Source organism: Condylura cristata, unplaced genomic scaffold, assembly GCF_000260355.1.
Source record: "Condylura cristata isolate star-nosed mole 26May11 unplaced genomic scaffold, ConCri1.0 scaffold00018, whole genome shotgun sequence".
NCBI lineage: Eukaryota > Metazoa > Chordata > Mammalia > Eulipotyphla > Talpidae > Condylura > Condylura cristata.
In genome coordinates, this window is record NW_004567119.1 from 39,791,818 (window position 1) to 39,803,887 (window position 12,070).

General features: G+C 55.9%; 1 protein-coding gene across 1 annotated transcript; it reads right to left on the minus strand.

The window, feature by feature from the left end:
• Positions 1-1,893: 1,893 nt before the first annotated feature.
• On the minus strand, positions 1,894-11,852 carry REN (renin). The gene is made up of 10 exons (XM_004685534.1): positions 11,755-11,852; positions 8,404-8,554; positions 7,792-7,915; positions 7,098-7,216; positions 5,531-5,727; positions 3,930-3,938; positions 3,333-3,452; positions 2,840-2,984; positions 2,579-2,677; positions 1,894-2,055 (listed from the first exon to the last, which is right to left on the minus strand). The coding sequence occupies exons 1-10, from the start codon at positions 11,850-11,852 to the stop codon at positions 1,894-1,896; spliced, it is 1,224 nt and encodes a 407-aa protein (XP_004685591.1).
• Between the last annotated feature and the right edge of the window lie 218 nt (positions 11,853-12,070).

Genomic DNA, 12,070 nt, shown 5'->3' on the forward strand with positions numbered 1-12,070 from the left:
GCCCCGCCCCTACCGGGTCCCAGGCTCCGGGCCCCGTCCTGGAGGCCTGTCCTTGCTGCTGCTGGCGAGGTAGCCAGGTGGCCCCTCCTTCCCGCCAGGGCTCTTTCTGGGGACCTGAAGCAGGGTTCCCACTGGGCTCCCCTTCCCGGAGTCTGGAGATTGGGCTGCTAGCAAGAGGTCCGGCCTGGTGCCTCCACTTGGCACAGTCCCCTGCCCCCAGTGCTTGGACTTTTGGAAAAGACCCTGAGGGAGCCCCTGCTATCTGGCCAAGGCCCTTGCCAGCAGGGAGCACCCCCAATCCAGTCGTCCTCCCCCCACCACACACACACACACACACACACACACACACACACTGGTGTGATGCTCCTTGGGTAGGGGTGCCCGTGGAACCTCACTGTACCCAATGAGTGGATGGTAGAGCTCTCACTGTGCCCCAGAAGGGCCCCCCTTTTCTGTTACCTGGAGTTGTTTCTTGGGCCTATTCAGGAACCTGGCATTCTCCAGCACTCTGTCATTGCTGTCCAGAATCCACGGGACTTCTACCCTAACAAAAAAGCCCTTTAGCTGTGCTGTCCGGTGCAGTGGCCCTGGCCACTTGTGACCGTCCAGCACTTGGAATATGGCTAGTGCAGTATTTTAATTTCAACGTAAATAGCCACCTGGTGACTATCACATCGGACAGCAAAGGAGATGATGGGGGACCTGTCTTCTTAAGTCATGGAACCAACCCCAAATATCAGCTGGACACGTATACCTTGGACAGTGACTCCAGTACTTCCATTTTGCTTTGAGGAAATAAAGCCAGGCGAGCAGCAATGTCAGAGAATCGGGGGAACTAGACAGGGACGGCGGGGTCTTGTGTAAAGCCTCACAGTCTTGACTTTGCACAGGGACTCTGCCAGGCAGCTCCTGTCCGTGAGGTTCCCAGCAGGGAGCACCCCCAATCCAATTGTCCTGCACCCCCAGACACTGGTGTGATGCTTGTTGGGGTAGGGGTGCTGTGGAATCTCATTGTACCCAGCGAGTGGGTGGAGTTCTCGCTGACACCACTCAAAACCCTTTTTGGTCAACAGAGGTGGGGGCAGCTAGCGTGAAAGGGGTAGTGTCAGTGGGTTCAGGTGGAACCCCCGGGGTACACATCCCTTGAAGACTGTCCAAGGAGCAGATAGGACGCGTGGGAGACTTCATGGCTTGTGTGTGTGGCCCATACCAGTGTGTGCAACGCTACCTGTGAAGGTACAGCTGTACAAAGGAAGGTGGGAAGACAGGCCCTGGCGCCTCAGTCAGAGCGACTGGCTTCCAGTCTTGATTTTTCACACCCACTCAGCCATTTTGGGAAAATGCCTTCATTCTCTGAGCCTCGACTTCCCCACATGTTAAATGAGAGTATGGGTTGGATCCTGGCGGGGTCCACATTTAGGAGGTGAAGCCTTAGGCTGGGTGTGTTTACAGTTCGGTGGGATGGGTGCGGGCTGCCGAGTTCTGCAGTGCAGGCTGGCCTTCCACATCTACTGGGGCTTAGCTCCATCCTTGAGGGGCTGCAGGGGGCATAGAGACACTGCCAGACAGCAAACTTCCCACCCATGGTTGTGTAAACAACTCCCCTTCTCCCCCGGCCTGGCATCACCCCTACACGCAGGAACCTGTGCCTGCAGGTGAGTGTGGAGTATGTCATTCAGTATCACCTTCCTGTCTGTGCACGATCACACACACAGCGTCCCTGTCTCAAACCCGAGTGAAGGCAGGCCCGAGAGACGTGTGAACACGTACACTTTATTCTCTTTGTCCTCAAAGCAGGGGAGAGCTGGTGCTGGGCACAAGACAAGTGTCGGGGAGAAGCCCCATTCCGTGAGGGCACAGAGTGCTCTGGCCCTGGGCGAGGGCGGCGCAGACTCAGCGGGCTAAGGCAAAGCCAATGCGATTATTATGTCGATCAAACTCCGTGTAGAACTTCCTGATGAAGCTGGCGCCCAGGACCCAGACAGGCCCGGTGGGTGGTGGGACATCCAGGCCGTGGAGGGCCAGAGTGCACAGATCGCCGTTGCTGTAGGGGTCCTGGCAGGAAGCAAGATTTCCCCACACATAGGCATCCTGACCCCAGCAGCCACAGCACCCCCCACCCTCCACCCCCCATCGCCTAGGCCCCACAGCATCCTGGCCCTTTGGGTCCAAGCCCTCCTGAATGCAGGCACTGTACTGGACACCTAGAAAACAAGGCAGCTGGCACCGCGTGGCTCCTAGACTGGTTATTTGACTTTTCTATCAAATATAAAAAGGAGAAAAGCATAGCACTCCCGGGAGCCTCTGATGAGAACATGGAGCTAAGGGGTGAGCACAACGATCCCCAAACTTGGCTGCACATTGGAATCACCTGGGCATCTGGGAGACACTGATGCCCACAGGCCACCCCCGGAGGTTCTTATTTAGTAAGTGTGGCATGTTGCAACCCCCACCCCTCCAGTTGACTCTCACAGCCAGGGGGTGTTGGCCTCACATGTCATCTGTGCATGATGCCTTGTCCTTTTGGGGGCCACTGCCCACCCTTCCCCCTGTCACTTGGGGTGGACTTGGCACTCACCTGTAACACATAGTCAGCACTGGTGAGGGTGTAGGCTCTGCCTCCGAGGTGGAAGGAGATGTCAGGGAGTGTGGGCACCTGGTTACAGTTCACGGCATACTGGGGGGAAGTGAAAGGGGGGTACATGGCGCAGGTCCTTTGTGGGGGGACCACATCCCTTGGGGGAAGAGTGTGAGGGGCGGGGAGGGCAACCCCAGGGATGGTTTCAGGGCCTGGACTACGCGGCTCCCTCCACCCCATTTCCTCCCACCAGCTTCTTACTTCATCTGTGCTCAGCTCCGTGGCCCCCAGGGTCTCCATGAGCAGCCTCAGGGAGCTGGTGGGACCCGAGATGTAGGATGCTCCAGTGTCCACCACCGCCATGCAGCCCTCCTCACAGAGCAGGGTGGCCGACCTCACGGACACCCTGGGGGAGGCCACAGTCAGACGGAGGTGGTGAGCACCCCTGTGCCGCAGGGCTTTCCTGAGTGAGGCCATGCAACTGGTCCAGTGGTGTTGGGACCCGCCCAGCGTGAGCTGGTGGGACAGGGCAGCCCTCTCCCCAGCGCGCGGCTGAGCACACTCTGGCTCCTCTCAGGGGCCCCTCCCGCTGCTCCTCACGCCTCCCTGTTCCGTCCTTGGACAGAGCAGGTCCAGAGCAGATGCTGGCTGTCTTCAGCGGCTGCAGCGCTGAGCACAGGAGGGTGGCCCTGCCCTCCCAGCCCACCCCCAGGGACAGCACGATGTCGCGTATGGGAGGGCAAACGTTCCTGACCCTTTCATTGTGATCTGCCAGGAGCCAGTCTTGCCCACGCTCACGTAGTGGAAATTCCCTTGGTGATACTGAGGGTCGCTGCCTCCCAGCACAATCTCTCCCCCCAGCAAGTGGGAATTCCTAAGGGAAAGATCAGAGGCTCTTGGAGACGGAAACCTCCAAGACTCAGTGACCACAGCCAGAAGTTGGGTCCGGGGCAGGATGGGGGAAGAGAACAGGTGGGTGGCAAGGCTGGGAAGCTCCATCTGAAGCACCAGAACATACTTTTCCTGCCAGGCTGGGAGGGATGAACAGTCCAACTATACATAATAAGTGCTCCAGTGGGGCCACAGAAAAGGAACAGGCACAAGGACCCAAGACCAGAATGCAAATAAGATGCAAATTGGCCCAACCCTCTCTGAGGTCAGGGTAAGGCAGGTGATGGGAGGGTTGTGGGGGGCAGTGGGGTCCGGTGAGCAGGGCAGGGGCAGGAGGCAAGCCGGCAGGAGGCGCAGAGGGCATAGGCATCCCTCCCAGCCTGGCTTGGGCAGGTGGCCTGTGATTCTGGGCCAGGTGTTCTGCAGGGTCGGGGCTGCATGCGAACTCCGGTCTCCTTACTTGGAATTCCTGCAGAGAGACACAGCAGAAAGCAAGCCTTTGTATTAGGGGAGCCCTTGTTTTGGGGGCGCCTCACCAGCCTGTTGCGGGGCAAAGTGGGTCTGTGTACCCTTTTTACCTTTCAGGTCATGGAGTCACAAGACTTCCAGGTGGCATGTGGGGGCTGGGGCCAAAGCTGATCCCCTGACTTTCCTCACCTCTGTGCATTGTCTGCCACAGCGCAAGGTCGGCCGTAGGGCTGGTTTCGTGTGTGTGTGTGTGTGTGTGTGTGTGTGATGTGCTTTCCCAGCATTCATTATAGGCGTGTGAGCACAGCTGGGTAGATGTGCATGTGTTATTTGTGCAAGTGCAATTAATTGCACTTTCCAAACGCCCAGCCTATGTGATGTACCAGTCCAGCCCCTTCTGTCCAGTCCCTCTCCCAACACTTTCTGATCTCTGGATGTTACCTTCCTCTCACCCCAGGGGAAAACAAGAGCAGACCCTCTCTCCAAGTCCCCCCTCTTCCTGTTGGCTGGATCTTCTTCTCTTCCATGGCCCCCAGGCTCCTGGCCCTCAATTCTCTCTTTTCGTCCACATTTTCAATTTCTGACTTTCCACTGGCTTCTGCCTCCACCTGCTCGCTAGCATTCAGCACACCTTTCTTTCCTCTGTTCTCTCTGCATGGCTGCCTGCACCCACCTGACATTCCTTTCCCTGCTGAATTTCTCAAGGCAGCCTATGCCCGCCCTCCTGGCCCCTGCATCCACGGCTGAACTGCTGGCCTCTGGCCTCTAAAATAGCTCTTCCACAGATGGCCGCAGCTGCAGACCCCACAGCAACCTTTTCTGAAAGTTCCCTCTCTCGCCAAACCAGACGCTGGTTGCCATTTGACCACTGAGATTTCTCTGGACTCCAGACCACTCCTGTACCTCCCTCTCATGCCATCTTCCTAAGTGCAGCAGCTTGGATCAGATCACAATTCCGCGCAGCAGCCGACGCTCCCCAAAGCCACTAAGCTGCTGGCTTAGAGCCGAGAGGCGACTCCTGGCTTCAGCCCTAGGCTCCCTGAAGTGGCACATGTGGTACTGTTTGTCTTCCCTGCCAGGCTGTAGGCTCCGTGGGGCGGGCTTCTGGCTTGCTTACTGTTAGGACTGAACCTCTAGACCCTGCACAGTGCGTGGCACTGAATCAGTGAATGAGTGAATGAGCGAATGAATGAATGAACGAACGTAGTTGGCTGTCTCTGTGTGAGAGGATCCCCTCTCAGTCCCAGGGAGGGATCCAGGTCGAGGTAATGCCTTTCTTCCCAGCACCCCACACTCCCTTTTGTTCTAGAAAGCGCTGTCTGGTAGAACTTTCTATAGTGATGAAGCTGGGGTCTGCAGGAGGAGATCAGTAGCTTCCACACAGTGGCCGCTAGTCATGTGATGGCCATGCTACTGAAATGCGGCTTCCGAGACCAAAAAATTATTGAACTTTAATTAATTTAAATTTAAAGTAAGGGACAGTGCAACGATGGCGAGCGACTGAATACCATCTAGGCAGGACCACGTTAGACCCTTGCACCAAACTCCCTCCCTGCTCTCCCCCACTCTCCACCTTGGAGGCCCCAGGCCCACCTGCTGTAGTAGACCGAGAAGACGTCCTCCTTTAGCACCCTCTGGGAGAGGATGTGGTCAAAGACCGGGGTGACCCCGCCGACGGCCTGTGCAGGGAAGCCCATGCCCAGGACCCCGTCAAACTTGGCGAGCATGAAGGGGATGAGGGGCAGCTCCGTGACCTCTCCAAATGTTTGCGTCACCGTGATCCCGCCCACCTGTGGGAGGAAGGGCCCTAGGTGACGAAGGCCACTGGCCAGGTCCAGCCTGTGCTTCCACACTGGGGTCCAGCCCAGGGTGTAGCCACTTGGGGTCAGACCAGTTTATTAACTCCACACACATCCTTTTTTCCTAACATGCATCTAGGCTTTGGGGGCCAGAGAGAACTGGGGTTACCCAGTGACTAGAAAGGGGCAGCAGCTGAAAAGCTGGTTCTGCTAAGCTATAAGAGGAAAGGATACCAGGACTTCTCCCCAACCCCGCCACCCCCGCCACAGGCTCAGCTTTCACATGGGCAGGGCTGGGGCCTGGTCCCCTCATCATGGGCTAAGGATTCCTCAGCACAGCCAGGTCCCACCATCCTGCTCCTTTTCCCAATTTCCCAGACAAGGGGTGAGTGTTCACACTGGTCTCCTCTGGGTTTCCATGTGGAACCTTTGCGCTCAGTCTGACATGGCAGGGCCTGGAGAAACCCCAGTGGGGAAAGGGCAGACAGACATGTTCCTAACAGCCAGGTCTGTCCCGACACTGATCCCAGACTCTAACCTCAGGGTGACCTTAAAATCTCTGCCCTAAAACATGTGCTGCCCAGAATGTCAACAGCACCTCCACTCCTGACTGCTGCTGGAAGCTGTCAATATCCAGTTAAGAGCCTAGGTGGAGGGCCCTCCCTGGTGGCGCAGCGGGTTAAAGCACAGCACTGAGAATCTAAAGCCGCTTCCGCATGAGTTCGATTCCCGCCTGCCTCGGAGGTGACCACATGGCGTGGCAGACCTCTCCTGACCCACTGGCAGACCTCTCCTGACCCACCAGCTGCTCCCCCTCAGCTGCTCCCCCTCAGCTGCTCCCCCTCAGCTGCTCCCCCCAAGCTGCTCCCCTCAGCAGTGTACTTCGTAGATCAGCCTGTTCTGTTCCCCACTCTGTCTCTGGTGAAGCCTCTCATCGCCCCTAAGCCTCTGGCCTATACCCCAGTTCTGTCTGCACAAATAAATAAATCTTTAAAAAAAAAAAAGAGCCTAGGTGGAGCAGGTCAGGCAGGTGACTCAACTGGAGCCTGGGGAACTGGGTGGGGTGGGGGGGTAAGGGGGGTCGGCAGCACAAATCCCACATACTGACTTAGACTAGAAATCTCTGCAAAATCACAAACCGGAAAGAGCCAGGAATGTGAGTGTGTCCCAGGCACTGCTGTTTTGCCACCCCAGCAACAAGAGGCCAGAGGGCATGTGCTCCAAGTTGGGGTCCCCCTTAGTGCTGTGCTTTTACCCGCTGTGCCACCAGGGAGGGCCCCAAGTTGGGGTCCCCCTTCGAGTGGCAGGAGAGGTCTGGGGACATGTTTCAGGGGGCCAATGACCTGGGCAGCCCCACTTACGGTCACCACATCCTGGCTCAGGAAGCCTTTGACCTTCCCGGACCCGTAGCGGATGGTGAATTCCGTCCCGTTCTCCATGTAGCTGGAGGATTCCGAGGAGTCATAGGGGCTGTGAATCTCTGGCGGGAGGACACAGGCTCCGTCTGTCTGAGAGCCCAGGCCACAGATGGGGGTAGGGAGCAGGCTGGGGCTGGGGCAACTTGGGGGGTGTCTCAGAGGCAGGCATGTGTGGGTGAGGTCTTAGATGCTGGGCAGTCTGATGGAGCTGAGGTCAGGGACTTGGAAAGTGCATTTCATCTATCAGGGACTGCTTCTTGGTTCCGGTAGCTCTGGGAATTTTGTCTCAAACAATGCTTTTTAAAGTAACTCTCACCCTGAGTGGGGTAGAACGATCTTGCCACAGTCAGCAGCTCACCGAGAGGCTGTTGACTAAGGGTGGGGAGGTCAGAGCCTGAGGGCCTGGCACAGGTTTGAGACTCTAGTCCTGTCTCAGACTAGGGAGGGGTCACCTTCTGGGTGGGCAGGGGGCTCTGGAGCTCGCTTTCTGTCTTGTTGGCCACATCAAGGAAACAGGGCAGCTTGCCTGTTTCCCTCTCAGGGGCAGCAGAGCAGAGATGGGGCAGGGGAGCAGCTCAAATGGTGGCTGAAGGGGTTTAGCAGGACATGGGCAGGACTGGGGGTGCAGGGAGCTCACCACAGGCCATGTAGAGTGGGCTGCACTTCGTGGAGGGGACCCAGAGGTTCGCAGAGCCTGTGTCAAAGATGACTTTGAAGGTCTGGGGTGGCGTGCCAATGCTGATCTCGCCGTAGTACTGGGTCTGTGGGGAGGGAGGGGAGGACAGAGGCAGCTAGAGGAGCTCACGGAGTCTTGGGGCCTCCCCTGAGAGCCCCCTTGCACTCAGGTTGAGATTAAACAGATCACAGTCTTTCCTTTTCTAGGAGGGATTAACAATGTCTTCTGACTTCCCAGAAAGTGAGACAGGAGGGCAAAATAAAATAGAATGAATAGAATAGAATGGAATGGAATAGAATAGAATAGAAGACAATAGAAGACAATAGAATAGAAGACAATAGAAGAATAAAATAAAATCAAACAAAACAATCCTGGAGCAAGAAGGTGCTGGAACCGAGGAAGTGCCGAGGCAGTAAGCTACCAAGCCGAGCTGAGCCTGGTCACAGAAACCTTCATGGCGGGCCCCTCTCCTGCCCACCAGGGGCACCTGGCTGGAGGCCAGGACCTGGATGCCTAGGACCCAAACCTCGCCCGAACCAGCCTTTGCACTCAGCTGGGCACCAAGGCACTCACGTCCAGGTAGTTGGTGAGGACCACAGGGGAGGTGCTGTTGCCCGAGGAGAGCGTCTTGGTGAACTGGCTCCATTCAGCGCCCAGCCTGGCCACGTCCACACCTCGCTCCTTCAGGCTCTCCCGGACTGAGGGCATTTTCTTGAGGAAGATCCTGGCCCAGCATGGAGACAGAGGAGAGGAGAGCTCTACTTCCCCGTAATGAAGGCAGGGTCCCTGTACTTCGCGTACACGACCCCTAAGTTAGCCTCCTTGAAGGTATTAAAGGCCTCGCTAGCTTCCCAGTGCTGTGATTTTGACCCCTCTCCCTTTCATCTCTCAGGTGTTGGACAAGATTCTGCGCCTGCACTCTGCTGAGTGTTAGAAAGATGGAGATTGTCGCAGATTTAAGGAGTTCCCGCAGGGGGCAAGGTAGGCTATGGCAGCCCCTTCAGGCTGGGTGAGACCCCTCCGGGAGGCAGTGCTAGGTGGACCCTGAAGGTGGCAGCAGATGCCCGTCGCAGCCGCGAGCCCCGGCTCTGGCAGGCCAAGGGTGGCATCCTGTTAGGCTGGGGGGCAAGGAGAGGAGCCAGTGAACTGGTCTGGGCAAGGAGGGCATCCTTTCCAAGGAAAGGTGTGCCTGCCAAGCCTAAATCCACTTGTCTTGGCATCTTTCTATAGCTTTTGGGAAATGGAATTATAGAGACTGGAAACACATTTCCTGCTGAGCTGCCAGGAATGGGCGCCTCCAGCGAGCCCCACAGCAGCTCCCCAAACGTTGTCATCCTCATCGCCTTCCAGATTAATATGCGAAGATTCACAGGGATAAGGGACTCAGCAGTGATTCAAAGCTGTGTCTGGGCTGTTTCTCAGGGAGAGCGCTATGGGCCCCGGCATGAATACTGTTGGCAGAGATCTGGAGGAGATGCCTCCGAGGGCTCCCAAGATTGCAGCCCAGTTTATGGAGAACCCCTCTTTCTCTCAGCTGCTCATCCTGCGTGTGTGCTCTTCTTGCCTTCCCACGCCCTTGCACCCACGTCCCCATGAAGCCCATGAACGGAGCGAAGCATTCATGCCTGTTAGTGCATGATTTTTGATGAAAATGACTTGCCACGTCCTTGGCATCGTTTACTGCTCACAAAATATTACTCCAATTAGGATCATTCATTCCCAGCTAAGATGAAGTGGGTCGTTCTATTATTCCCATTTTACAGGTGGGAAAATAGAGAAACAGAGAAGGCTTGACCTTAAAGAGGGTACATCGTCCACCGTGTACTCTGAAAAGCCTGTGCATTCTCTTCTTTCGCCTCTCTCCCAACCCAGCTCTTACACCCTTTAAAGTCCAGCACGCACCCCACCTCCAGGAAGCTTGCCTCATGAACCCTACTTGCCACTGACCTGACTATTGCTGGGATGTTCCTGAATAGCTCATATTATCTTCCCCCAAGTCAGTGGTCCCATTTTACAGATGAAGTCTCTGAGGCTCCATTTCCCTGGAGTGTTCATAGCCAGCATTGCACATCCTGGGGTTCACGGAGCCCATGCCAGAGATTGTGGGGGTAAACTGGGCTCCCTCAGCAACTGTGTGATCCTCAGCAATTTGCCCAATCTCTCTGGGTCTTTTTTTTTTTAGATTTATTTATTTATGCATACAAGAAATGGGTTACAGGCCAGGGGTGGAGGGCAGAGGATTCACCAGAGACAAAGTAGGGAACAGAACAGGCAGATTGACTGAAAAAACACTGCTGAGGGGAGCAGCGGGCGAGACAGGAGAGGTCTGCTGCACCATGTGGGTCAGCTCCCTGGCTGGGGATTGACCTTATGCTGCAGATAGCTTCACAGGGCTGCACTTTAACCCCTTGCATCACCAAGGAGGCCCTCTCAGGGTCTTCTCTGAGCCACACTAATTCCTCTATGAAAATGGTTTATGGGTTGTACTTACCTCCGAGAACCTCTGTGCGGATCAGACCAGCTGCTTGCTAAATGCACCTCGGTATGTAAAGTCAGCGGGAGCCCCTCCAGGTTGGGGCCCTGTGCTTAGGTCCCCAAAGTGATGCCCTCCACACAGTAGGTGACAAGACCCCATGACTGCTTTAAAACCTTACTCCCTTGCCCCCAAGAATGAAAATTTTCCTCTTTTGGAGAGAACAGAGACAATGTTTCTGCTCCCTTCTGCCTTTGCCTAGGTGGGGGGCTCTGCTCAGCACCATGGTCTCACCCCCCCAGCCCTGATCCAGCCGCTACCTGCAGGAGCTTCAGAGCTGGGGAAAGACTTTGGGAACAAAGGCACAGTGTGTGGGCAGCGTGTGCGTCTTACATGTGACCTCAAGAGCCTCACAGACTTCATCTGTAAAATGGGACTGCTGACTTGGGGGAAGATAATATGAGCCGTGTGGGAAACCCTATGACATCCTAAGCATTTGAGTTCTCTCCAGTGGTGCAACAGGTTAAAGCACAGCACTATGAAGCTATCCATAGCCACTGCAGCACGAGTTTGATTCCCAGCCCCAGAGATGACATGGGGCGTCAGACTTCTCCTGTCTCGCCCACTATGGCCCTCAGGAGTGTATTTCAGATCATCCTGTTCTGCTCCCCACTCTGTCTCTGGTGGATCCTCTCATTGCCCCTGCACCTCTGGCCTGTACCCCAGTTTTTGTACACATAAATAAATCTTAAAAAAAAAAATCTTAGGCATTTTGCAGGCTCTACTAAAGCCCTCTCCCGCCAGCCTCCCCCCTCTTCTGCAGCCTAATGTATTGCTGTTCTCTGGTACCCTTGGCTATCAGCTGTCCTTTCTCTTGCCCACTCTGGGCTGCTAAGCCCTGCTCAAACGCTGCTGATAACCCACCTCAGAGTATCACAGCATCTCGGCTCTTACAATACCCTGGCATCATGATGGCTTTCTAGCCGTCGCCTCGTTAAATCTTCAAAGCACAGCTGTGAAGCAGGCGCTTCTGTTATCCCTGTTTTAAAAATGGGACCTGGAGAGGTCAAGTTACCTGTGGTTCCAGAGGTAGCTACTGCTAGTTGAGCAGAATCAAGACCAAGACAAGACAAACCAAGAATGTGGTAGATTTCACAGACCCCGTCCTTCACAACCAGGTTCTGAGCTCCCCGAGGGAAAGTAGCTCATCATCATTCCTGAGTTCCCCACCTAACGGGGCTATGTCAGGAATCAAAAGCTCAGGGCAGGTCCCCCGGGAGGCGAGCTTTCCCTGCCCAACTAGCCCGATGGGCTTTGGGACCTTGGCCACGCCACCTTACTTCTCTGAATGGGACTTCACCTCCCAGCCCAGTTGGTCATGAGCACTGGCTGGCATCACATATCTGAAAGGTGGGGTGTTAGGAGGGAGGGAGCCCTGCACCCCTATTTACCTTCTGAAGGCGCTGGTGTCTGCAGGGAGACTGAAGGTGCAGGAGCTCCAGATCACCAGCAGGAGGCCCCAGAGAGGCATTCTGCTCCCTCCGTCCATGCTTCCCGGCCAGCTCTCTCTGGGATCCTCTGAAGCCTGTGATTCTCAGGACCGGGCTCCTTTTATATTATCCACACAGGACGCTAGTGTCCTGCTCTGCCCTGATTTATCACCTGGGGCAGACGGCAGGGCAGCCCATAATAAATCCTCTGGAGGGACCGAGCTAGGTGGGTGAAGGGTGACCAGGTCTCCTGCGTGGAGCTGAGGAGCAAGAGCAG